Source organism: Hyposmocoma kahamanoa, unplaced genomic scaffold (genome assembly GCF_003589595.1).
Source record: "Hyposmocoma kahamanoa isolate Upper Pololo Valley unplaced genomic scaffold, ASM358959v1 202, whole genome shotgun sequence".
Lineage (NCBI taxonomy): Eukaryota > Metazoa > Arthropoda > Insecta > Lepidoptera > Cosmopterigidae > Hyposmocoma > Hyposmocoma kahamanoa.
In genome coordinates, this window is record NW_020653726.1 from 9,310,229 (window position 1) to 9,337,495 (window position 27,267).

General features: G+C 35.3%; 1 protein-coding gene across 5 annotated transcripts in view; it reads left to right on the forward strand.

Annotated features, from left to right (window-relative positions):
- The window catches only part of LOC113226904 (dachshund homolog 2), a 162,212-nt gene that overhangs the window by 69,476 nt on the left and 65,469 nt on the right, over window positions 1-27,267 (forward strand). For all 5 annotated transcript variants that reach the window (XM_026459705.1, XM_026459706.1, XM_026459707.1 and 2 more), the window contains 2 exons: window positions 8,662-8,851; window positions 16,108-16,167. In XM_026459705.1, coding sequence (XP_026315490.1) covers window positions 8,662-8,851; window positions 16,108-16,167 — 250 coding nt within the window. The remainder of the gene's footprint in view (window positions 1-8,661; window positions 8,852-16,107; window positions 16,168-27,267) is intronic.

Below are 27,267 nucleotides of genomic sequence, written 5' to 3' on the forward strand. Positions count from 1 at the left end.
TCAGGTTTGTAGTTAGCCGGGATGCTCTGCGCATTGATGTGCACTAAGGAAAGGAATTTAGTGTAATTATCAAATACATTGTGAAGTTTATCTTCTATATATATATATGTGTGTGTGTGTGTGTGTGTGTGTGTGTGTGTGTGTGTGTGTGTGTGTGTGTGTGCGTGTGCGTGTGCGTGTGCGTGTGCGTGTGCGCGTGCGCGTGCGCGTGCGCGTGCGTGTGCGTGTGCGTGTGTGTGTGTGTATTATATTGAATGGATCTAAATAAAGTAAAAATATACTTTGCTATTTTCAAAGTAGCTCACAGCACAGGTTGACAAGATGAGTAGCTCCAAACTTAAAGGAAATAAGGATATTTAATTCTTATTCTATTATTTGATAGAATAAAGAATTAAATATCATTCAATCCGTAACGCTACATATCAAACCGATTTCAAAAGCAGCTGTGTATCAGCCACTGCTATAATCTCTCTATTGTTAGTTATTAATAAAAATATGGAGTATATCTATCTGCAATAGTTATTACATAACAATGGCTACCGTTCCTTTGTGGGTATTTACGGTTGAGTAGATACTTATTATAAAAATTGCATTTTATAAAGCTGTGCCCTAGGCGATTTTTACTTGTTCAAATGTATAAAATGTATTATTGGAAATGTATCCGTAATTTCTGCAATAGATAAATCGTATAAATTGCTATTCAATCTCATTTTGTAATTCACAATCATTGATTGCATTTGCATTTGCACCTGCTCAATATTAACACATTGATAAGCGCAGTCCACAGCATGCTGCACTTTGAACTTCGAATCGTTCTTATCGTAAACTCAACAAAGTTCAATTTCAGTCCTAAGCGTAAACCTAGCGTGCTATTAACTTTTTTGTGACAACTATGTGAATGCACGTTATTCATTAATACAACAAAATAAAAAAGTCGTGGTAATAAATGGTGCTGCCGCATGTCACACCATTTTATTGAGAGGCATCTCAAGTAGAGACAGTGGGTTCGAATCAGGGTTTTTCGAAATTTATGTGCGAAATTTAATTTAAAATATACCATGAGCTTTTCTGCGAAGGAAAACATCCTAATGAAACTTGCATGTTGAAGAAGGTTGGGGAATTTACACGTTTCCTGAGGGCTGTGATCTCGGAAAACGTGTAAATTCCCCAAGCGTGGTGGACTATAGCCTAAATTTCCAGACTAAAAGTAGACCCATGCCCAGCAGTGGGACGTATAAACTACTATTGAACTGCCTACGTGACCGAATGGTTACCATGCTGGACTGCCACGCAGAGGTCCCGGGTTGGATTGCCGGGACGGGAGAATTTAAAAAAAAATTGTATTGCCTACATTTATTTCTCTTGTGAGTTTGGGTGTAATTTGTGGTTTTCTACATATGTGTGTGTCCGTGCCACCCGCGATACAGGATTTCCCTAGTGCGGAGCTATGAGTGTGTGCGTTATTATTATTATTAAATGGATAGATGATGATGATGAAAACGGGACTTCCAAGTGATGCTAGCTTTTGCAAAGAGAAAAGAAAAGCTGAACATTCAGAAAAACTAGTACATATCTTTTACACGTAAAACCCATAAAAAGGTGTATGACAATCGTAATCCTATCACATTTATATACCCGGGATAAAACTCTACCCCGGTCAATTTACGAGTAATTAAGGCTCTCCCTCTTTCAGGGAAGTTTTATTCGGTACGGCAATAGTCCCGGATACTAAACAGTGTCCCATTGGCTATATAGCAGCATTAAGATTTCCCGGTTTTCCAGAATCTTGATTAATGTTTGTTTTGGTATCTGAAAATGGGATTCACTACCGTTTACCGTGAGTAATGGAGTTTTGGTTTTCTGTAGTAGAACGTACAAATAATGATTTTTATTGAATATCATAATGTTTTACAAATTTGTTTGCGTACTCCACTCCAATCCACTCCAATCCACTAGTTTGATATCATTATTAATACAAAGACCAAACACAAGGACAAATTCCTTTTATCTGACAAGACTTGAACGCCGCGTTCCGTGTCTGTGTGCTAAGGCGATAAAAGTAAAAAAAAATACAAAAGACCTTAAAATAATCACAGATAAATTCGTAAAATCTGTTTCATTCGATCTATAACGCAGTTGGTAGAGTGGTGGCCCTAGTTTGGTATACATTCCTGTCAGATTAAACGATTTTATTTGTGTTCGATCTTTGTATTAATAAATTACAAATAAAAGTAAGGTAAAAAACTAATTCAAATATCTTATTTTTAATAAACGTTTGACAAAAACTAGTACTCCGAAATGTAATCTATTCATTTATTTATCGATGAAGATCACTAGACAGATGCCTAAACCTACAACGTAATAACTTCGTAAATGTTGAATTAAAATTTGATAAAATGAAGATGACAAATTCAAAACCCGCTAAAGCAAGTACATCTACAAAGTCAAAGTACGTAATACGCAATTCCGTCTTGTTATAGGGTAAAAGTCCCTCACTGCTGCCTATAACTTCTCAAATTGCGTTCATAAGTAAGGGACTCGGCTTAGCGTGTGCTAGGGCAAATATTTTATTACAGTCCAAATCTCCAGCCCTCAACGTTTTATTGTTCATAAGCCTCGTCCAAGCCAAATGAAAGAGTTTATGGCGAAGACATAAGTCTGTCAGTGTTGCGACTACGGGGGAGTTTACCCTATTTTTTTTGGAGAAAATAGTGGTTTTGAATTACTAACATTTGCTAAAACGTTTTAATATAAATCATTTGAGGGAATTTTAATTTTTTTCTTATAGGAGAGTCTCTTGAATTAAACGGAATTGTTTACTTTTAATAAACAGATGGTAAAGTTGTCGTCACAGATAGTGTCGTAATAGTAACTGTGCTAAAAAAAGTGGTAGAAAAGGTATGTGTTTTAACCTGTCTAAAGGACACACAACGACATGTTCTATTTTTACCCCTAGCCACACAGTCTAGTCTCTTGTTGACTCAAGTTATGGCGCGTTGTGTTGATGTGTATTACTATTATTGATTGTACACGCGCGTGACTTGCATGCGCGATTGTACTCCGCCTTTATGGCGCCTTGGACACTGCTTGGACATGGGATTAGGAAGCAGATGAAATGTATGACATAGGTAATATGAGGAAGAAGTTATAAAACTAAAATATAGTCAATAAAGCTGTTATAACTTCACGAAAATACCTTGAACTGTCTTTTAAGCAAACATCACTGAATTAAGTTATATTAGATAGTAAAGTATATTTATTAGTTATTCGGTAGAAAATAATACATACACAAGGTATATCGATTCGGAGGCTGGGCGTCGAAGGAAGTTGCAACAGTTTGTAGCAGTAGATAGAGCTCCATGTGAAAGAGTTCGTCGAGGGAAGTGCTGCCACCTTACCTATTTCTGCCGTCAAGCAGTAATGTCAGCATTACTGCCTTCTAATGATATTATAAAAAAATAACAACATTGGTGCTAATTAGAAAGCAGACTTAATCTCAGATTTCCTTTAAACAAAGTCCGTTCGCGAAGTATTCCAAATCATTTAACAAGAAAATAACAGTCCCACACGTCTCTTACACGATCGCATATATACATTGTATCTCTGTGTGTTTTGTAGATTGCTCTCGAGACAGGCCAAACAGAGTTACTATTGACAATATTGATGGTTTCGTTTCGTAATATTTCTGCAATGTCATTCCTTACTTTGGTGGCCATTTATCGCAGCTCGCCAACTGTTATTTTGGCCAATCGCATATGCCATTGGTATGCTCACCGTGCAATTATGTGTTTATTGTAAACGCTACGATTGCCAGCCGACTGTAATTTGCTTTTAATTCGCTTGTTTCGTATCATTTTCGAATTTCTTCGTTTTGCCGGCCGTTGGAGATTTGTGGGCCTACCTTATACTCATACCTGGGAGACGTTAGTGATATATTATTTTTTGTAAATTACAGGACTTTGGTAGTATAGGGCTGGATATGTTTCATATTTTAATATAATTTAAAATCAAAATGACTTAGCAACTTCTTTAATACATGATTTTATTGCGTTTATGGAATTGTTGGATCCTGCAAGCTAGTGGGTGTGCTGGCACCATAGATATACTAAATCTATGGCTGGCACCGTGTTTGTAATTACTTGAAACGCTACTTTGTATTCCATTTATTATCCTCGTATTTATTTCTGCACTTAATGCAACTAATAAATTGTTCCTTTCGTGTGATTTACAGGCCATTATGGCAATCTTAATATTTCCAGTTAAAACCACCGAGATATAAAATCTAGGAGGCTACATTTACGATAGAATATTTCCTATTTTACGACAGCAACAAAACTTTAATAAAACATACATTTTATTTTATTTACATACAAGGATAAGCACTCCACTCCTTTCGCTGTCCGCAAATCGAGGGGAACATCGCTCGACATTTATGAACTTGCGATAAAAAGATGTTTCTTGCTCAACGAAAGCGTTAAAAGTATTAAAATAATTGGTTGCATCGTAGTCTGTTCAAGCAAATGCTTATTGATTTTGACTATAGGTCTACGCAGTTAAATAATTAGTAGGTTCTTGAGCATAATTTTATCCTATTAATTAAAAATACAGACGTCTTTTAATCGCTGCACTTATAAAAAAATGTAACTTTACTTTTTTAAGTAAGTATTGCCTCTTATATCTGCTAGTGACCAATTACATACCTATTGGCCTATATACCGTTAAAAATTATTGAACTTGTTTTCAACGAATAGGTAAGTAGTAGACATTTAAAATGTGAATTTGACAGTTCCCACAAGTAGAAGTTTACTTTGTCGTGAAGAGACTCGCTCTTTTTGTTTTATAGCCAATCATTTATGCCCATCTCGTTTGACCATTTTGTAACTGCCCGCAATAAAACCCAATGGTTATTATGTCTGTTTCTTTATCTTTTGACATGCCAATGTAAAGTTCTTTGTTGCGTTATTGGAGGCCTAAATTAATTTGCTCTGGAATCACGTGGCTTTGGTTATGTTTAAAAATTTCGCATCAAGCTCCTGTTTTAGTTTGAATAAAAAGTAAAAACAAACACCTATCAAACGCGGCTGTCGGAACACCTTTTTTATTCTACAAAAAAGGTCCTCAACTTTGCGGTTATGATTGCGTTTATCCCAACCTCCTTTAAACACATAAGTGATATAATTGGGGTTCCGATTCTATCGATTCTAATTCGAAATAATGGTCGGTAATTTGGTCGGTACGATCATTTGTCGAGGACAGTCGATATTCCATCAATAAATCGATGAAAATCGATATAATAGCGGTTCGAAATCGACGTTTCATTTCTTTAAATGCCTGATCAGTGGATTCACTTAATAATAGTCATAGCAGTAAACGATGAGCATTTTTGTTGGTTATCTTCAACATTTTGGGAAGGATCTAAGGTCTTTTTTTAGGAACTTTTTACGAATTGCTATAATAGTTTTTAAGATTTACAAAATTATGATAGCAATAATCTAATAGCTATAAATATATTTCAATGGCTATTATTATTTATGAAAAATGATAATCACGGGCAAATGAATTTGTTACTAATTCGACTTTATTGTTTTCCTCGTGATCAAGCGTAACAATACAAAATTGATACAGTAAAAGTTCACCTGCATGCCCGGTTCTAACATCACACCAACTTGTAACAAAACACTGAACGATACCCAATCGGAAAGAGATAGCTCCATTTAATTACGGTTGTAAAAAAGAGAGAGCGGATAAGGGATGTTTCAACCGCAGGTTATTACGAGATTTAACACGTATTTAGTTAATTAGTAAGTGCGGTTGACCGGTGCGGTTGCTGGTTGTTACTTTGCGCTGGGGATTTGTAAATATGATTTTTGGTTTAGTGACCTGATTGTGGTTTTGAGATGCCCTATTATTGTACACCCTTGTTCGTCCTTTAATTTGGTATTTACTGTTAAGTACATTGTTATTGTCATTGTGTACTTAGGTACTCATGTTTTTTTTAAATCTACACCTGCATAATATCATCATCATCAATCCATTTATACGTCTCACTGCTGGACACGGGTCTCATTTCAGGCGAGGGTTTGGAAGATAGTCCGCTAGTCTGGCCCAATGCGGATTTGGCCTTAAGACCAAGCAAGTTCTTTAAGGCTTTTGAACCTTCAGCGTGCAGCTTTCATCAAAATGTTTTTCTTCACCGAAAAACTCATGGTAAATTTCAAATGAAATTTCGTAGATATATTCCGAGCATCTCGAAGGTGAGACACGGTAGGTCAAACCGTAAAGCTACTACGGCTACTGCATACTATGTTGTCCTAGTTATTACATTACTGGCACGCCATGATGGCCGTTTTGACAGATTCCAATAGTGAGGTAAAATCTCAATTCATTATCGAAAAAATATAATCAAATGTGAGTCGCATCTATAAGTTTTTAGATTTATAACCAGTATTGTAAGGGCTAGCTGATTAAAAAGTTTTAATAAAACGAAAATTTTTTTTTACTTAATATATCGTCAATTCAAAACTGCTTCGTTTTGCATTGGGCTTTGTCGCGAGTTAGATGTTGCCGGAGGTAGAAGTTGTACTGGCTAGCGATCCCACAAGAGACGATCGTATTAGATTTCATTTCTTTAAATTTCGAATTTCCGAGTTGTGTCGTAAAATTATATATATATATATATATATATATATATATATATATATAATATATTCCATAAATTTTTCTGCACGTCGCTACTGAACTGTACTTTGTTACAGCAATTAGGTCCTTCAACATAGTTATGAATTAATACGAAACTTGATGAGCGGACAAACGTCAAAACGGCCATCATAGCGTGCCGGTACTTTAGTATAAATTTTAGCAAATTACATTCTGTCTTACAAAATCAGAGAATAGGACAGTTTATTCAAGGTATAATAATTCAATTTAAAGCATTAAACAACAAAAGCAGCTGCAGTCATGCAAAATTTAAATTACACACATTGATCGTGGCAGCAAAACGCGAAACAATGTGTTGTGTGGTTTGGAACAATAAATACAAAGTGGGTACAGTGTATGGCTCGGAAGATAACGTGGCGGTTAACTAAGTAAATAAAGCCCGCAATTAATTCCGGACCATTGGTCACAATATTTGCTTGTCTGTTTGCCTTCTACTTATATCGTATTGTTTATGGACTCTAAACTGATCGAAAGTTTTATAATGTTGCTAATGAATACTTGCAATATCGCGTAGAGTACTGTACTAAGAGCAGCTTGATACAGTCAAGTAAATAAGTCACAGATCATGATGTAAAGATTTTGTTATATAATTATAGAAAAAAAAATGAAAAGCTTCTTATTATAAATTTTTATTGAATTGATATTCAATTATTTTTTGTGAAATTACTCCACTAGTTTGTTATAATCTAAATAGGCTTCTTAGTATTTGTGTAAACTTGCCATCTATCTAACATCGGTCATTGTTCAGTGCCTAATTACGGTTGCAATTATTTTTATTTAACTATTCAAGTATGTGATATTATCGTAAAATAGCATTTAATATTCTGGTATAGTACAGGAATACTTAAATAATAAAAATTGTCACGAAAGTTAGACTGAGAACACTAACCAGAAAGTGACCCAGATGAGCAGCGACTTCTTGATTTAACTGCATTTATTCAAAAAATATGATGTGCTTCAGAAAGTTGAGACACTGCTAATTTTTTTAAGAAGTTGATATTAAAACAAGATTCCAGAACTTTATGGAAAAATTGATAGTAGCTAATTAAATTTTCTCCACACAATACCTCTAATCATGAAAGTAAACATTGCACTTATTTAACACTCAGCAATTTCGAAATCCTTTGTAAAACTGGACCACAATGGAAAAGGGCGCTTTCCTTTTACGGCCCAAACGTTAATTCGTGTTTAATTCGACACCTTGTTAATTGTTTCCGACGCCCTAGTCCGTTTGGTGACCTCAGGTAGAGGGGGTTACTGGAAAACCACCCAATACCTCCGACCGGGGGGTCATTTTAAGAATATTTGCGCTAACCCCCCTGTCTGTTTACACGGGTTGTTTGTGGTGCCCAGGAAACAATAGTCTCGAAATTCATTGCTCATTTTATTATTGTTGATACACCGTTTTACGGGCGATTCGATTATTGGAACGAGTAATTAAATAATAATACTGGGCATTAATTGGATTTTATCCGAGTACGTGAAACCTTTTAAGTGCTTTTTATTAAAAATTGAAAAGGAAATTTCCATAAGTATGATAATCATTTCACGATGTAGTCTGAATAATTTGAGTACGTAATTCTTTATTTATTATCTAATATCGTCAGTCTGAATATTCTGAAGGGGTGCAGCAAGAAAAATGTTTGAATATAACCACAACCGTCTATTAGGTTTATATATCTCTGGTGATCTTTAAAATTTCTTTTCATAATATGTGGTCCCACTAATAAAAATTTGTTCCGCGTGCAAAATCGCGTGTATATTTGTTTTTTCAAACATACCAACATTCCGTAACTTAAAGGGGCCATCTTGCTAGGAAAAAAGAATATATACGGGGAGACTTTGCGCTGCCCATGTCTTGTATTTGCCCTCCATGAAGTCTTCCCAAAATTCATTTATAGATAACCACATACAAATCTTAACTAATCTAAAATGTTGTTTCAGAAATGGCGCGTCTAGAGAAGTCCCCTCTCCTGGCAAATGGGTACAATGCTCCCCCTACGCACCTTGGTCCTATGGGGTTCATGCACCACCAGGCACTTATGTCTCCCGGCATGCCCCACCATGGCGTTCCAAGGCCAGACGGCTCCATCATTAAAGGTCAACCAATGCACAACATGGAAGCTCTCGCGAGGTAAGAGTTCAATCGATCAGCAAGGGGAACATTATCTGTCACAACCTTTATAAGGGCTGGTTCAGATAACAAGCGTGAAACGTACATCCTTCTTATCGTACCGATGGCATGAACAGTAATGCTTGCCATAGCTGTTAAAATGTACTCGCCGATTGTTGCAACGTGCGTCAGACGTACAGGAACGGAATGGTATGTCGGGAAGGCTCCTTTCGTGCATTCCATTAACATACATTGTAAGATGTAAAACAACACCAATTTTATGCATAAGTATTATTATTATATTAAATTGGTGTTCGTTTGTATAACGCTTATCATCTGAACCGGACCTAAGATAATCTGAGTACAGAGTACTGAAAAAATCGACCTCAAAAGTCATTCATCCTCTAGTTTGCTTAGTGGAATATTTTCTTCAAATTTAATTGGGACCACTTCTGACGTACCAACAAAAAGGAATCATCAAAATCGGTTGACAAATGCGACGGAGTTATCGCGTAACATACATACAAAAAAAACTTACAGTCGAATTGAGAACCTCCTCCTTTTTTTAAGTCGGTTAAAAAACTGGTACACGTGGCTTTTCATATGTCTGAAATTAGGTAAAGGCGTTCGAGTTTTGGATGAAAATATGACATGACAAAGGATTTAAGCATTATATGAAAGTGATTTTGACGAAGTAGATATTTGAACTTTATAATATCAAGTTCTTAAGTTTCCCCATTGTTTGGAAAATAAATGAAAAAAAATTATTGGAATTAAAACTATTTTTTCGGATCTAAATTGAGTTTATTTTTTATTTATTTTTTTTTTTTCAACAAACCATGGTGGCAGGGTTTTTGCAGGTCCCATTGTTCGCCGTGTCCATGGCAATGACCCTGTGAGTGAGGTGTGACCATGGGACCTGTAAAAGGCTTGTAACGTTGATTTCTTTGAATAAATAAAATTACGTGATTAAGATCCTAAAAAATAGTATAATTTTCAGTACCTCAATATTATAACTTCTTTTTTAAACACACTTATTTTTTGTATTTCATATTCAGGAACGGATTTCAAAATTATAACATTTCATATGTTAAGTGAAAGACTACTACATTGTCATGTTTAACAATACAAAATGCAGAAGAATGAAAAAGTAATGCCTTGACAATTTTTAGGGCTTAGCAGTTAGGTTCCAAGTCATAAGGAGGTTTATAAAATTTAATGTAAACACTTTTTAAAACCCCTTGAAACTATTTAACTTAACTGTGTCCCATAAATGTAAATTACTGGACATAATATACTAGGTCTCTGCGATACAAGTATATACTTGTGCAAGGACCGCGAGAAATCATTGGTAGAAAAGAGTTATGTAACGTAGTTAAATAGTGTAAATGCAAATTAATGTAATCCTTTTTGGTCAATAAAGATTATTATTATTATTATTATTATTATATCTATTTTAGACTCTCGCCTCTCCTAATGCCTAAAAGATTAATTTTTATTATTATTATTATTAATTAGTTTAAGTTTAGTAGTATCTTCAGACTTTATTTTTGTTACTCTGGTACAACCAAAACAAAAATAGTTGTGAATGATTCAGGATTTAATATACAATTGTAACATTTTTTTAATATACATTAATCAATGACTGTGACAGGCCCAAAAATGCACTCAATACTACCGCACACGCTTGCAAGCGTCAACACAAAATGAAGAAACATAGCTATATTCAAAAAATATTAACAGTCCTTTGTTGTAATAATGATTAATGCATTAGAAAATTTAACTGCAAAGGCGATTTGACAGTTTCCATGTTGGTACTTGCGACCGACTATACTTTATACAAATACAAAATGCTATACTTTCTTTCAAAAAGTTCTATGAGAAGTTACAATCTTACGTAAAATAACAAGTTCCTTAGTGAGAGCTGGAATTTATAATAGGTTGGAAACCTGTGTTACAGATCACTAAGTTCCCCTCCCTCTTAGTATATTAGAAAACATAACATCATATAAAATACATTCAAATTACAAAACAATACATGGCATATCATGTGTGTATATTATTGAAATTTATTAGGTAATGTTTATTGCCAGGCACTCTCACCAATTACCTGGTAACAAATTAGAGATTACCTGTACTTTGAGCACCAGAGCCATGAATTTTCTAGGGGCACAAATCCAAAATACCCAGACCAGAACTATTTTAATAAAACAATTCGTTCCCTAGACAGAACCTACCCAGGACCTCGGCACTAAGCGCCCATAATGCTAACCACTGGTGCGGCCGAGGTCGTATTGTACAACAAGTACAAACTGTGTCTAATAGTATAATTTCCCAATTTCGTTAACTATTTCATATATACCAACCCGTAATATAGTTATACCATACTAGACTACGATGATCTACTGTACAAAAGCTTCAACATAGATGTAGAGGATTTGCAACAACTTCTACAAAGATTGAAAATAATTACCTAATACTACAATGTAATACACAAGCAGACGAACCTGCCCGTCTTCTGGATTTATCCCTCCTATGAAAGTTCTTATTCTCGACCGGAAATTGGTGGTGATTATAATTATTTTACAGCATCGGAAACAGCTTGGTTACCCGGTATAGTTGTGCCCGGTAGCTATTTGTCATAACTTTACCATTGTCGTAAAAAGTTAGCTATTTCGGTTTTATTGATTGAAAAGATAAACTAACGCCATATTTTGTGGACAAGGACTGTTTACTTTGACTATAATCTTTCCAGTAAAACTGATACACGTTTCGGTAAGGTATACAAAGAGTTGAGAAAGTTTAAACATACAAGGGCAAAATTTAATATGTAAATACGTATTATGCACATATTTTACGTACCTGCGTCTATTTTGTTCGGTATACGGATACCTACATATAATCCAAACTTGTAAATATATGTGTTTCAAATAAGCTTTGTGCTCTATTATTTACGTAACTTGAGCATGTAGATACAGTAATCATAATCAACCTATTTATACGTCCCTCTGTTGGGCATGGGTCTCCTCTCAGGTTCGTAGCAGTAGAGCTCCTTGTGAAACATTTCGTTCAGGGTATTATTGCCACCGTACCTATTTCTGTCGCCAAGCAGTAATGCGAGCTTTACTGCATTCTGGATTTGAAGGGTATAAAGGGGCTGGTGAAATTACTGGCACATGAGGCTTTTCCACTTAAGTCTTTTTTTTATATAATATCAAGTGACGGGACGGACACGTCATGCGCCAGATGGTAAGCTACACGCCTGTCCTTAACAGTTGCAGTATTACTCAGAGTTTTAAATCGCAAAGATCTGAGGGGCACTGCCACTACACCCGTCACCCTGAGACATAAGTTGACAAGTCCCATGTGCCTGTAATTTCACAAGCACCTTTACCCATATGTCTCAGGGTAACGGGCGCAGTGGGAGCCCTTTGAGTGGCAATGCAACTGCTTTGAACAGGCGTGACGCTTACCACCAGGCGCACGACTTGTTGGTCCCGCTCCTAAGTATCATAAAAAAGAACTTTAGGCCATAGTCCGCCACGCTGGCCCAATGAGTGTTGGGGGCTTCACATGTTGGGTTGTGAACCTTTTTCGACGCGCAAGTTTTATTCACGATGTTTTGCTTTGCCGATAAGCTCATGGTAAAATTCAAATTAAATTTCATACGTAAATTCCGAGAAACACGGATTCGAACACACGGCTTCTGTTTGAGAGAAGGTAGGTCAAACCGGCTTTTATACAGATACAGTAGATACCTATATATAAATACAATTGCCAAGACTTATTAAATGTATTAGTTTTATAATGCTATAATACAGTTTTTTTTTTATTTATAAAGGAAAACGAAGTATCAAGTAACACATTGAAAAGAACAAATCTTCGCCTGGTAAACGGCTTAGGCAAGCATTACCGAGTCGAAAAAGAAGCCTGTAAGCAGGTCAAAGGAGGTTAAATGTCTCGGAGTTAATCCAGTTAGAAAAGTACAAATAGTGGGTGCCCTGACTTCCTGAAGACCCACAATGCTCACTTGACTTCCCCACAGTCTTGCCACTCGACTAGTGTGACGAGTGTGTTGCCCTACTCCGAACTGAGTGCGAATCGATTTAGGGGCGCTTGTTGGCTGTTATTCTGTTGAACTAAATAAGTGCACATTTGTATGGAATTTTCAAACAGCTTAGGTTAGAACCATTTTCTCCTATAAGACCTTTTTGTAATGAGAAGACAGTAATCGAGAGTTCAAATCCTAAAATGAGGCTATCAGCGCAAAAGTGGTTTAACTCACATTCAATTTTTTTTTCTGGAACATTATTTTATTTTTTATTACTTTATTTTATTAAAAAAAACTAATGATTGGACATGTTTTATACCTGAAAATAGCATCCGTATCGTCATCTTATTTATTATTCTTATTCTTGTTGGTGTAGCTTTCTCCACTCCTCACGGTCCATCATTCTTTGACCTCTTTATAGCTGTTCACTTTGATCTTCTTTTTTATTTGTTCACTATACGCCATTCTCGGTCTTCCTCTTTTTCTTTTCCCTTCTATTCTCCCCTCAATTATCACTTTCACAAATTTGTCATTACATAACGAATGACCAAACATTTTCCCCCTTCTCTCTTGCATTTAAAAGACCTCACTCCTCCCCAACCCTATCCAAAACTTCCTTATTTGATGTCTTTTCAATCCATTTTATTTTTTCCATTCGCCTCCAGCACCACATTTCAAATAACTCCAATCTCTCTCTGTCTTTTAATGTTATTGTCCATGTCTCACATCCATACAGTGCGGTGCTCCAGACATAGGTTTTGATGAATCTTTTTTTCAATTGGTATAGGTATTTTCGAGGTGAAAATATGTTTTTTATTATGGAAAGCCTGTTTTACTATTGCGATTCTAGTCTTTATGTCAGTTGTACATTTGGAATCTTCTGTGATAACACTTCCAAAATATTTGAAATGTGTTACCTGCTCTACTAGAATGTCATTTATTTTGATGGATGTAATTTTGGAATGATATTTTGCAGTTACTAGTACTTTGGTCTTATTTTTGTTAATCATCAACTTAATTTCCTTAAAAATTAGATTCATCTAATTGAGTAGGGCTTCCAATTGGTTTCTGTTTTCTGTAACTACAGCTATGTCATCAGCAAATCTAAGAAATAACACCCTGTGACCATTCACTCTTATACCCTCTGTAGATGTTTCTATAATGTTTTGTATTGCGTGTTCGATAAAAATGTTGAAGATGAGAGGTGAAAGTGAACAGCCTTATTATATTGTGTTAATTTTTGCTTTCCTACTTTCGTCTTCTATCTCTATGATGGTCTCTTCATTTTTGTATAGTTCATATACAATTCGTCTATCTCTATAGTCAATCCCGACCTTTTTTAATACTTCCATCATCAACCGCCAACATCATCACATCATCAAGCATCCGCATATGTATTTGCAATTATTTTGTACTTTGGTCTCATTTACTTAAAGTAATATTGTGAAAAAAAATCTGGACAGCCGAAATTGTCAATATTTTTTCATACAAAATTAATAAAATCATCAATTTTTTTAATGCTAATAGACTCAGTTTCTTATATAATGCTTATATAAAGCTGAGTCTATCAGCATTAAAAAAAATAGCCAATTTTATTCATTTTGTATGACATTTGACCAACTTCTGCTGTCCCAATTTTTTTCCTCCCATACAATGAAATGATCCTTACATAAAACTGAGACGATCAGCACTAAACAAATTTTGATAAATTTTATTCATTTTTATGGATAACTCTCGTTTGACAAAAAATGCCAATCACTATGCCAAAATTGTTTTCACAAAAAAGACTTAATGGTTCCTAAAACAGTTTCCTATTTTTCTATGGTTTTAGATTTTTCCATATAGTACCATTAAAAAATACACTGTATATCGATCGATACCTTTAGACTCAATTGGACTATAAGAACAAAATTCTATAAGTTCTATAAGAACAAAATGTCGAAAATGAGTTATATACCTATACAGATTTGTTCAGTTTTTTGAGTTCTGTCGAAATGTACACTTAAAATTTTATATCTCTAAAAAAATTGCGTTTTATATATCAATTCTTTTTTGTTGGTTTGAAAAATTTTGACTACCACCAAAATTCTAAGTCTCGGGGAAGTAAATATCAAATTTATATCAATATTTTAGACGTATAAGAATAAGTCATATTATTATACAAGCATAGGCGTAAAAACAATTTTTTTATTATAAATATGTTGATCACACTCATGTAAAAAATAGCCTTAGCAAAATTTAAAAATCACGGAAATAAAACTGCGGATTCTTATACAAATTCATTGCTTTCTAAATTAGCGGTCTATCTCGAAAACCCATAATTTATCGCTCTATGTTGTTACTTGATTTTGTATTGAGTGGAGACCTTAGTATCTCCTTATTCACAGTATAATTTAAAATATTCTAAATACAGCCGTACCATAAATATATTTCGATTTGAATTCTTACAAAGCAACGAAATGTTCGAATGACCTCCCATATTTATATAGGGTATGAATATATGTATGTAACATCATCGCTTAACTCGAGTCCAATCATTAGTTGAAATACGATCGGACCTTTATGTTACGATCGGACTTTTACAAAGACAATTAATATTTCCAACAGAGCATGCCATTTCAAATAAAACGAAACATTCTATGCACACTCGTAGTGTCATTCATTATTCATTCCAACACGTTATCGCATTAAAAAGTAAAATATTGGTAGTTGCAATAAAAAAAAAATATCTACAACCAAATAATAATTAGAATCCTTTGTAACACTTAGTGCTAAGTTCCTTTAATAATGAATGTCGAAGGAAAGTTTAATGAAAAACAAAGAGCCAAAGTAATCGAGAAACAATTTCAACGATCACGCATGAGTTGTTACAGTACAAATATAAGCAATTGTTTTTAAAACATAATTAATTTCTTCGACCCCTCGCTCAGCCTAACGGAACATTTAATATCGAGTGCTCATAATTATTCTTTTTAGATTCAAACCCTTTTTTATTTAGAAACTTACTGTAAAGCACTCTCAAAGACTTTGTTTGACGATTTTTGTCTCTCAATTGAACTCGTTAAAAATATTTTAAAAACACAATTTTTATGAAGTTAGTAAATTAAAATTGATGTACTTATACTTGTTTCTCACCTTCATTATCATCTTTAGTTTCTAATTTAATCATTCCAGTTTCTCTATACCTTTTCTTCGTTTTTCTTATTTTATTTTTCTTTGTCTACAGATCTGGTATTTGGGAGAATTGTAGAGCAGCATACGAGGACATCGTAAAACATCTCGAGAGGTAAGCTATACTTACTTATCACCCAAACTCACATGCAGAGTTACAATTTTTATCTATAAAACATACTGGTGTTCGAGAACTAGTCGGCGACGTGACGATTCATTCGATCATTGTTAAAGATATCAAACCTACCTAAGTGTAATTGGTTGACAACTTAGATGTGTAACATCCGGATTTTACTAATTCTGCTTTTATTTGACTGTCTTAATTTCTTTTTCGTTTCTGCTTTCATCAACATTACCATTAAACAAAAGAAAAATTACAGGGAAATATTGTGATCAAAAAATATAAACCTGCTGAAGCGCTAAATGAAATAGACACGAACGTAAAGTCGAGTAAGCGAGTTAATTTAAAACGAAAAAAAAAACAGTTAATTTAAACGCGGCGCAGATATCACGGGGGGTGTGAAATTAGAGGAGACAATTAGATCCGTGGATCGGGTGTATTTTTAACAAATGACCGCTCGCCGGCCGAGAGTCGTACCACGCCGCTTGCGGGGTGCGAGCGATTCATCAAACTCATTCAGGGCTAATCTCGATGCCAGGAAAAAGCGGCTCTCATGTAAATTGGGCTGATTCGAGGGCCAATCGTTTGGGGAAAGCACTTTTCTTTTCTTGTTTAATGGATGGTGATTGATCGGTGGGACTCTGAGCGATACTCGCGGTTTTGACTGCGGTTTTGAAGTACTCCGATTGAATGTTTCCATCGGTAATAGATTGATACCTTTTCAAGATCAACAAAAGTAGTCGTTTGCACAGGGTGATGCTTTTAAGCGGATTGTTAAATTTCGATAAATTTTACCAAAATTGGTGCGATGCTACGAGTATATTGTAGATTTTCACAATGTCGCTAGATTTATAATTCTAGTTTTAACTGTTTACCATATGACGCTTTTTGTGTCCTATTCGAATTATTTCAACGCTCGTTAATAAGTATGCATTTATGATCATGTGTCTGGGAGAGAATAAATGAATATTATTATTATTATTAATATTATTATTATTATTATTATGAGAGAAGCTGATAGTTTCAATTGTAGTGGATATGGTATGTAGTTATGGAGTGTAAAAGGAACGAGGTGCAAAGATCTATACCAATTAATAATAATAACATTGGTGTTGTTACCGGTATTTCAGTGTATTAGAGAGGCTAAGACTCTGTACAATGTAGTGGATTCCGGACTTACGACAAGACTAATTATTTTAGTTTGTAACCTTTTTGTTGGATGTGTCATTGTGAGGGTGTTGTGTTCATTAGAACAAAACCCTCTGTAAACAATAAAGACAAATAAAAATATTTCAACTCTAATGAAGACTTAAAACTATATTACAACGGTGAATCGTAAAACAATATTTTTTCCAGACTTAATTGACAACAATTGCTGATTGTTTAACGAAATTCGCTGCGGCTCTCGTGTGGGCCTGGGTAGAATTACAGTCGGACAGCGAGCCGTGTACCGATGTGTCACTGTCACTGGCGATCGCCCGCCCTGGATTAGTGCCTTTAAAGAAATTACGCTTTCATTTACAAATAAAAAACAGCGAACAATTTAAGTTTGGTCGATTCGTCAAATAGTAAAGGGGAACTTATTCCACATATGAACTACCATACATATAATATAACTAAATTTGGATTGAAATAAAGCATCAGGATGGCTTAAGAAAAATAAGTATGTATTGATGGTTTTCCAGAATAGTGGCGTATCTCAAAAGCAACTAATTCGTCAGTAAGATGGTACAAAAAAAAAAACTGCGACTCAAAATTGAGACATATGTCGTACGATCCCAGCAGAGCGATGTGTAAATGGGTTGATGAAGAAGAAGAAGACTGTCCCAACTTTGGAATGTGATTATTTCAACAAATGAAAAACTTTGTGTCCCATTCACAATAAAATTTTGCATGTTTCCGACACATATCAGTCATAGGTCGAAAAAGGAGTTATTTTGGATTGGGTCACTATTCTCGAAAAGCAGTGATATATTCTTTATTGCACCAAAGGAATACAAGAGAAATATTAATTATACGAAAAGGGAGCAAAGGTAGTCTAAAAGAGATATCTTCGGACCAACCCAAAGCAGTGAGAACAAAGGTCATAAGCGGGTAACAAAGAAAATGAAAGGAATCGTATAATCTAACAAATAAATAAATATTAGCAACACGTACATAACTGTTATAAACATATGTGTTTATAGCACATATGTTGTATGCAATATGTAACGTATAATAAAGAACATCTATGTATATTTATGAATATAGAAAATACTATACATATTCTTTATATCTAGGCCAGTGAAAAAGTGGTATTTACAATTACTTTCAAGTAAGTATCGCAGAGAAGTACCATCAAAAAATGCCACAGCAATTAAGAACGCACATTTTCTTCCTGGTTAACAAGTAATTGTACCTAAGTCTGAAATGCTTAAAATCAAACCCGTTTGTGACAGAGAATCAAATCTTCAAAAATCATGCAGTCAGATTTGCAAAACACCTACAATTACAATAATGAACATGTAGTTACATAACATGCAAATTTTCTCAGATTTTCATATTGTACCAACGAACTGAAAGAAAGATGCTAAAACATACTGAATATGGATACGAAATTGGTCCTTCGATGTCGCAACTAGAGATATTAAGGCTGATGGTCTCGGTTTTATGAAATCTAATAGCCAGTAGATGGCTTTGGCAAGGCGAAAGTAATGATTATAAATATGAGATAATCGAAAAAAAGCTATTTTATTGGTACAATAATATATACTCAAAAAGCAGTCGCAGTGAGCGAAAATTGAGATTTTTATTTTGTATGAAAATCAACTGTGACGATCGGCGTAATGGCTAAAGTCTAATACTGGCTATTAAAACTGCTATGATGGCTGCTTAGCCATCTCTTCTAATCATAGCAGTTCTTGTATTTCGCTGCTGAAATTTCAAAGTCAGACGAAGCAGCCAACTCTTTTAATCATAGTAGTTCTTGTATTTCGCTGCTGAAATTTCATATATGACGTCACAAATAGGTATTTCCGATTCTTTGTACACCTTTGTTGCAAATGCACGCAATAATATTATTCAACTAATTTTAATTATATTTTCACACTTCACCAATTTGTTCATATTTTAAATGTTACCTATTAAACAGCATCGACAAAGATTCAATCATAAGATAGATAGTCAAAATTACTTGAACTAATAATAATTGTGAATATCAAGTGCAATAGTTAATATTAAGACATATTAACATCCTTGACCGCTTCCTCGTCGCATTATCTTGGTTCGTTTAGCCGGCGCATGCGTGCAACCGGTTCTCAATGCTAACTCCAATTAATTGACATGATTATCTCTGGTTTAATGAAATGTCTGCTGTTTGTTTTGTTCTCTCTTTGACTGGTGCTTGATCATGTTTCATTAACAAAATTACTAATAGGATTGTTACGATTAAGGTTGTTGTGGTTGTCTGGGCGATGTACTCGTATGTTCTATGTTATAAATATATTAGAATCTAATGATGAATATTGGTGTTTCTTAAAAGGGAAATTTAGTTATAATTGTTTTGCTTGGTTAACGGGTTCCTAAAGAAAGTAACGCTGCTTTCTAATTTACATAAAGACCCCTTCACGACTGCCTATCAACTGGTAGATTTATAACACTACACACAAGGTCAGACAGTATAATCCTAGCTATAACTACATAGTATACGTATTTATTGAGATTTTCTTTGTGAAATAACTCCACCAATTTTGTTATAATTATGAATACAAAGATCGAACACTCAGAAAAATTTTCGTCGAACCCGGTAGGTCTTGAACCCACGTCCATGCTGCACCGTAGCATTGCTCTAACCATCTAAGCCACTGGTCCAGTTACCGAGTCGTCGTAATTGTCCTTTGTGTTTTTGTTATAGATCTTTGTACTGACTTTTGGCATTCGTCGCCGCTAGTGACATCTAGTGAGAGATTTTTGAATAACCTTCTTTCCGCAGCCGATACTTTTAAAGGTATCACAACTGACGCAGATGTCGCTTTTCAATGAAATGTATTTATTGATATTTTTTTGTGGAATAACCCACTACATAGTATATGAATTACGAAAAATCTCACGTGTAGCAACGTAGTATACAATTCTGATGACATTCGACATGGAAACTGCGTCGAACAAAGATCAAGAATGTTTTAAATGGGCAATGGACACTTAATTAAAATGAAATCTGAGTCTTAACATTTGAGTTACCAGTAATCGATGACAAAGCAATGGGACGTTGTGTACCAAATTTTCCTTATGCATCTTACTATTACTGTACGTACTGATACAAGGAAATGTCGTACTGAGTAAACAACGTACTTATATAGCACATATGAAGAATAAAGATGATTATCAAATGCAAATCTTCTCGTAGTTTCAATTAACACTTTTGTATGAGGTTCCGAATACATAAGTTGACAGCGAATAATTCGACCTCAAGCACTAATAGTTATGTTGTAGTTGCTTGCTTTTCCTAGTAAAACATCAACAAATAATATTGTCTTCCTAACATATCTTTTAAGTCAATTTTGATTTACCCATATCAACAAGAAACTGTGTTCAATTGACATTGCAATACTCGCATCGAGTTGACGGTGTCAATCCAGCATTAAATCAAAGTCTCAATTAGTCGCATACAAATCGTCGGCTCAATGCATTCGTCCGGTTGAATTCGGTTTCGGTTCAAATTAGCTACGATTAATCGGCAGGCTAAGCCGGGCTGCGAGGGCAGGCTCACGGCACACATCGCTCTGACGTGGCTCGTTATTCATCCCCGCACCCCTTGCCTTACCAAGATAGCTTTATTTGTTGACCCATACCGTTTTAAAATCTTTTCATATGGAAAAAACAATTGTGAACTTTTTTTTGGATTAAAATCATCAAAAAATTATCACCGATAAGCAATTAGGTAGGTGTAGGTAGAATATATCATCTGAGCATTTTATTATTTTCGATAACTATAAAAAATGTCAACGTCATTCAAATGTCAAGGTCCTCGGCGTCAACATTTCGGTGATTGAATCCTCCACCATTAATTTCAGTGAAGATCAAACGAAGACCGAGGGTGATATTTATCAAGGATATTGCGAATTATTTTAATCAAATCAAATTCCCTTCGTTGTAAACAAATGCTTTTGATTAATGAGACGTGCGACAGAGCCTCGCAGCCGTTGTGATAAAACACCGACGAAAAGGCAAAATTAATGGTCATAAAATGAACTCTTGTATCCGGAAGATAAAGATGCTGAATGCTTCGAGCCTTAAGTGATTTTTCTTTACTTCCGATTTGAATTATGATTCCTTGGATCGCATCTGGTGACTCGACATTCATTCGGGAGCCTTAGAATTAGTGGGTGTAATCTGGCGCGATTAGTGCATAACTTCCAGCGGGGTGCGGGAGATATTTAGACTGTCATGACGCGGAATCATTAATAATAACGACTTTTGATTTTCAGTGCGCTAATATAAGCAGGGCGTTGTGTAAAGGGTGCAGAGTCACGGCGGCGCCCCCGAAATACCTTCCGAGTTTGTCACCGATGCGGTTGTTCTGGAATTTTATGTAGCTCTTTGTACTTTGGCCTTTTATGGCCAACTATTCGGTTAGTTCTGTTGGTGTACCAAACTATTCATTTCAAAAGCATATGATGTTACTTTGCGTACCTGTAATTCTTGATTATATCAAAAGAAATACTGCAATAAAATATAATAATAAAACAATGCCAGGAAGCTACGTCTGTGATACAAATTTAGGAAACGGCAAAGTCGGGGAGCGAGCGAAGAATATTGTCATAACGCAAGTTGCACCGTCAGCCTATATTAATCTGGATCCGGCGCCTGACAGCACAAGTCAAATTTCTCATCAAAAATAAGAATTAATGACGAACGGCATTAATCATCTGGCAAACGGCACGAGGTGTCCGTATCCCATTATTTTGCATTACTAATGATATGTACACAGCGATAAGGGATGCCTTAGAGAAAAATACTTGCGTCATCTCCCTCGATGGCATGTAAAATGCTATGGTTCTGTCATTTGATAACCAAATAATGATACAAACAAAAAAAGAGTACGCCCTAGGACTAGAAATGTTTCTTAAGGTTTTACGTGCAACGTTTACTTTAATTTAAACATAATGAAAAAAAACATTTAAAGCAGTGTTATTGTTTTGCATCACTATGATATTTTAACAGCTGGTTATGCTAATCGTAGATATGATTTTATGCAGCGCCGCGTGCCGGCCCACTTGAAACATTCATTATTCCTCCTTCTTTACCGTGACACTTTCAAAGGGCATCACTGCTTCGAATCTATCGGCGAATTAGCTCTCTGATTTTAATTAATCTTCACAAATTAAGAAAAATACTGAAAAAAACAAAAATTGACTAAACGAGCCCAATTGATTTTTTCAGTGCACCATTGAACTGCAATAAATGGACATGATAAATGAGATAGTTTCCAATGGATATTGAATTAATTGGATAAGCAACCAACTGCCTGGACTAATGGCATTCAATTTAAAAATATGTTCAGTGTAATTAACATGCAACGCCAGAGAAAATAGACGTAAAATGTAAACTCACGTACTAGTAACCGAAGTGTGACGAGACAAGCAATCAATTAGCCGCCTTCACTCAATAATTTTTAATAAGTTTGCAACACTAATCACTTCCTCTCCAAAAGGCGTGACCGTTCTATTTCTAGGATGCGAGTAGATACAGCGCAGGAGCACTGTTACTGACAGAAGATGTCACTTTTCCTTTAATTACGCGGCGGCCTCATTTCTTCGCGCCCTATTAGTACGCATCAATCAATGTTGCCAATACCTACTTTTTACCCTCGAGTATTTTTTTCCTTTGGCCCGTTTTTGTTTACGAAGATTTTTAAGTGGGGAATAATTTGATGAGGTCCGCCACCCGACTGTGTTGGATCCGAGCGATGCTCATTTGTCATCGTCTTGTCGTTTCTGCGTTTCTTTCGAACAGTTGAATCGCTAAAGTAATTATGCAAGTTTTTAGTTTACTTTTTCCTTTTGGTAGTTTCGTGGACATCCTCAACTCCCAACTGATCAACCGATCTCTGTACCAATTGATCGTTGAGGTGTCTTGTGTGTATATTAATGGTAATGATTAATTCAGTTAAAATTAGTCAATATTATATTCGAGTATTACGTATCAGCTGTCGAGCAACTTTAAAGAGAATTGGCTTGTCACATATTAGTTGGACCTCCACGATAAGTAGTTACTAATAAGAATCACATTATAGTCATGCAAAAAGCTTAACACTTTTGCTCTATAAATTATTTTTATTCATAATTAACAAGTTTAACAAACGAACATCGACGTCCGCAAAGACTATGAATACAAAATGATCATGTCAAACTGCTCTGACATCGACGGGCTGAATCAAATATGTGAATCCGCAGATCAAAAGAATTCATTACAGTGTGTAAATCTTGATTTGCATGTGGCGCCGGGCGACCATGAATATGCATCTCCAACGCCTGAATTTGAGCATTCTGTGCTGCGTTCAAACGTTTCATCTGCAGCGACAGTATGATTGAAAGGCATTCACGGAATATTTTGTTAAAATTTTCTTTTTCATGCCCTTGTTATAGTGTTATATTTTAGAGTGATAGTTGTTAAATTTAGCTACAATTTTGACATTTGAAGCCAGTGCGTTACTTTCACGTAAGTTGTTACTTCCTTGACAGCTACACAAACCAAATATGATTACTTTAATTTATTTGAATAAAGTGTTAAAAATAACAGATTAAAGCTCCAATTAACAGTTAACAAGCCCTGGCGTACACGAATATCAGTCCACTAAACTGTCGTGCGTAAACGCGCTTTCTGTCACCCAACATTGCTGACTGGGCATCAAACCGGACACTTGCCATTCTGTTCGCTTCCTGACCTTTTCCCGTTTTGTTATGCAAATCCCAGTTTCCGGGGGAATTACAAACGCGAATAAAAAGTATTTTACTGTTTACATGCTGAGTTCGCGTCGAGTGCGAGTTGTGTGTGAGTGCGCATAAATCGGCGGAAAGCACGGTTTCCGCGTCAGCATTTGTCGGTGAATAAATTTTCCTATTTTGCAGATCTGCGGTTGTCTATATTTACACTGAAATGATTAATTCTTAAAAAATATTTATTATTACAATACATGATTTGTTCCAGAGAAATTTCACTAAATGTTTACCAATGTCATTCAATTCCGCGGGCACACTCATCCATCAATAAACAAATGCAGTCGAACCGCTATACGTTTCAAATTGACTGGAACATTTTCAATAAATATTGGACACAAGCGGGGGTCATCACGGCGGGCATCGAATGGCTAAATAACCGCCAACCCTACCAGCCACAAATCAAATGTTGTGATAGCGCGATATTAACGAGACAATTTGATTGCCGACCTATCCGCGCCAAATTGCTTCTAAATTATATTTTCTGTTTACTTTCTGCCAAACTCCCCGTCGATTCGATATGTGACGTATGTACAGACGATTGTTTGTTTCTGTTACGTTCATTATACAATATGTTTACTTGTTTCAGATGTTTCAATAAAAACAATTGATAAGTTTTATATATAATTGTGATAAGGAAACCTTTTCTACAAAATTAATATGTTAATACTATGCAAATCTAATTAACTACGAATGTAAAAATAGAATCCAAATGAGAATGTGAATTTGAACTGGTTTCTTGTATCTACACTCGAACTGTCATTATAAAGTTCCACTATCGGGCTTGTTTATTTAAATTAATTAATCGTGTATTATTTCTTCTTTAATGAGACGTCATCTAGTTGCCATGGTTAACTGTATGTAACACTCCCACGTAGCAAAACCTTCGATTTCAACAAGCGAAAGTATGATCTTATCTGCACCTTTATTCAGATTGTTATCTCTCGTACGTACCTAGTGCACTGGTATTACTTATGTGAGCTAATTATAATTTATTACGGTTACGTGTAACGGAATGTGGTTCACTAATTATTTTGCATCGAACAATGAATGCACCTGGTATTATTATTATATCTGTTTTAGTAACACTTTTTTACATTTGGAAATACCAAAAAAGGTAAATGTTTTCCAGATTGACAACTTTTTGTCTCTGTGTTCTCATGTATGTGTTAGTTTATCTTTGAAAGTGTTAATATTATCAAAAGGCGAGAACAAAACTATGATCGATGCGAGACACGGGTAAACTATAGTTTGAGATAAATCGACATAGATATTGTGTTTGTCCCTCAGATAATATCTGTCAAGAGACAGGCGCTTTATATAAAAATATAGTTATTAATTATATATAATGAACGTATGATGCACGTGTTTGTATAATTATGGCCAATGAATTTTAACAGTTTATTGTTGAATTATTTTGTGTTCTGTTCAGTTATGTGTTCTGTCTTGTTTAAACATTATGATTTTTTATTTTTCTCAGTAAAATAACGTCTTGTGGCCTCTATCACACTGTCTATTATATCTGTATCATGGCAGAAATAATAGTAAACTATACAACCGCACTCAAATGTATAGGACTATCACCGCAGAAAATATAGGCGTGCGTCGATATACCATTATCGTCTCGTTCGAAACATGTTGCGGTCAACACGAGCGATCACTCCGATCACAATCATTACCTATACATCTGATCCCTGAGCGGGCGTACTCAGCGGCTTCAGATGATGCACTACATCAAACGTCTACTCATGCAAATTTATATGATTCGACGGGTTAAAGTCAATCCGCTGGAAAATCAGGAAAGATTTTTAAGATCTGCGGTCTCCCGGTATGCATGGGCATTCAGGCATAGAAGTCATATTTATGCAATCGGCGGTTACTAAATCGTATAATATTACGACCCTTAAAATCCCTAAGAAATCCAAACCTAACAAGGTTGAGATGGTAATAAAATGTAAAGCGACAAAAAACAGACTAATATAATGGGGCAATCCGACTCGTATTCCCCTAATAATCGTACACTGAAATTCAGCATTATCAAAACGTACTCCCATTACAGATAATGGTAATGTCCCTAAAAAGTCGGGGTCTACGAATCGTAGAAGCAATTTTGCATAATTATCCAACATTGTGCCGGAGACAGGCGTCGCGCTGGCGCTTAAATCCTAATAACATCGCGGACTCGATCGGAATCTCGTTACGCTACCTACTGTAATCTGCTGCGAACAAATAGCTTGTTATTTTGTTAGATTTTTTGTTACCTCCATATTTTTTATTCGTGTTTTCATCTCGGTGAAAATGAATTTTTGGAATCATATTTTCCAGTTTATGAATAATGGAGCTAACTCAAATAAGAGAAAAATGTGGTATTTTTCATATATTTCATGAGGTTTCATTTGACATCACAAAATCAACATGATTATAAATTCACAACTGCGCTAACTCTAACGCCTCTCTGCGAAATCGTCCATCTTGGCAGCTTTCCGAAGACAACTTAAATCTCCTCACGTACTAATATCGTAATGAGCTCCGAAGCTTCGAAAGACATATTTTATTTTTAACCAAACACATTTTATGTTTCATTTCACGTTTCATAAGCGGAATTTGCATGTTCCTCCTTGCATTTGGCAGGCGTAATGCTCCGGTCGCTTAGTGCACTTTTATTACGGTATTAAGTGATGTAATTTCTTTCATATTATATTATTCAAATTTAAATAACTGTCTCCGGTTTCCCCGCGGAGGTCCCACTTTCTTTTTGTCGCCCCCGAATTTGGTTATTTTGGTTAGACATTTCCGCCAGGGAATAAAAACTAAATGGAGCAGCCTTAACAGTTACTGAATGGAATGTAAAATGTAACAAAATATTGTACCCTTCTTTTATACGATAATATAAAATACGGATCATTCTTGCAAGGATAACGCGGTCAAGTTATTGTTAATAGTGATTTGTAGCTTTGTTCCACAAGATATAAAATTCATGTTTATTTTTGTCTTTACCTCGTTTGGTGTTCGAGTCCACTCTATAAATTCCATGTTCCGAAAGTGGAGAAGTTGGAAGCCGCAATTTTTACAAATGACATTGTGACGTTTATGCGAAGGGTGCGGCCGGCGACAAGTC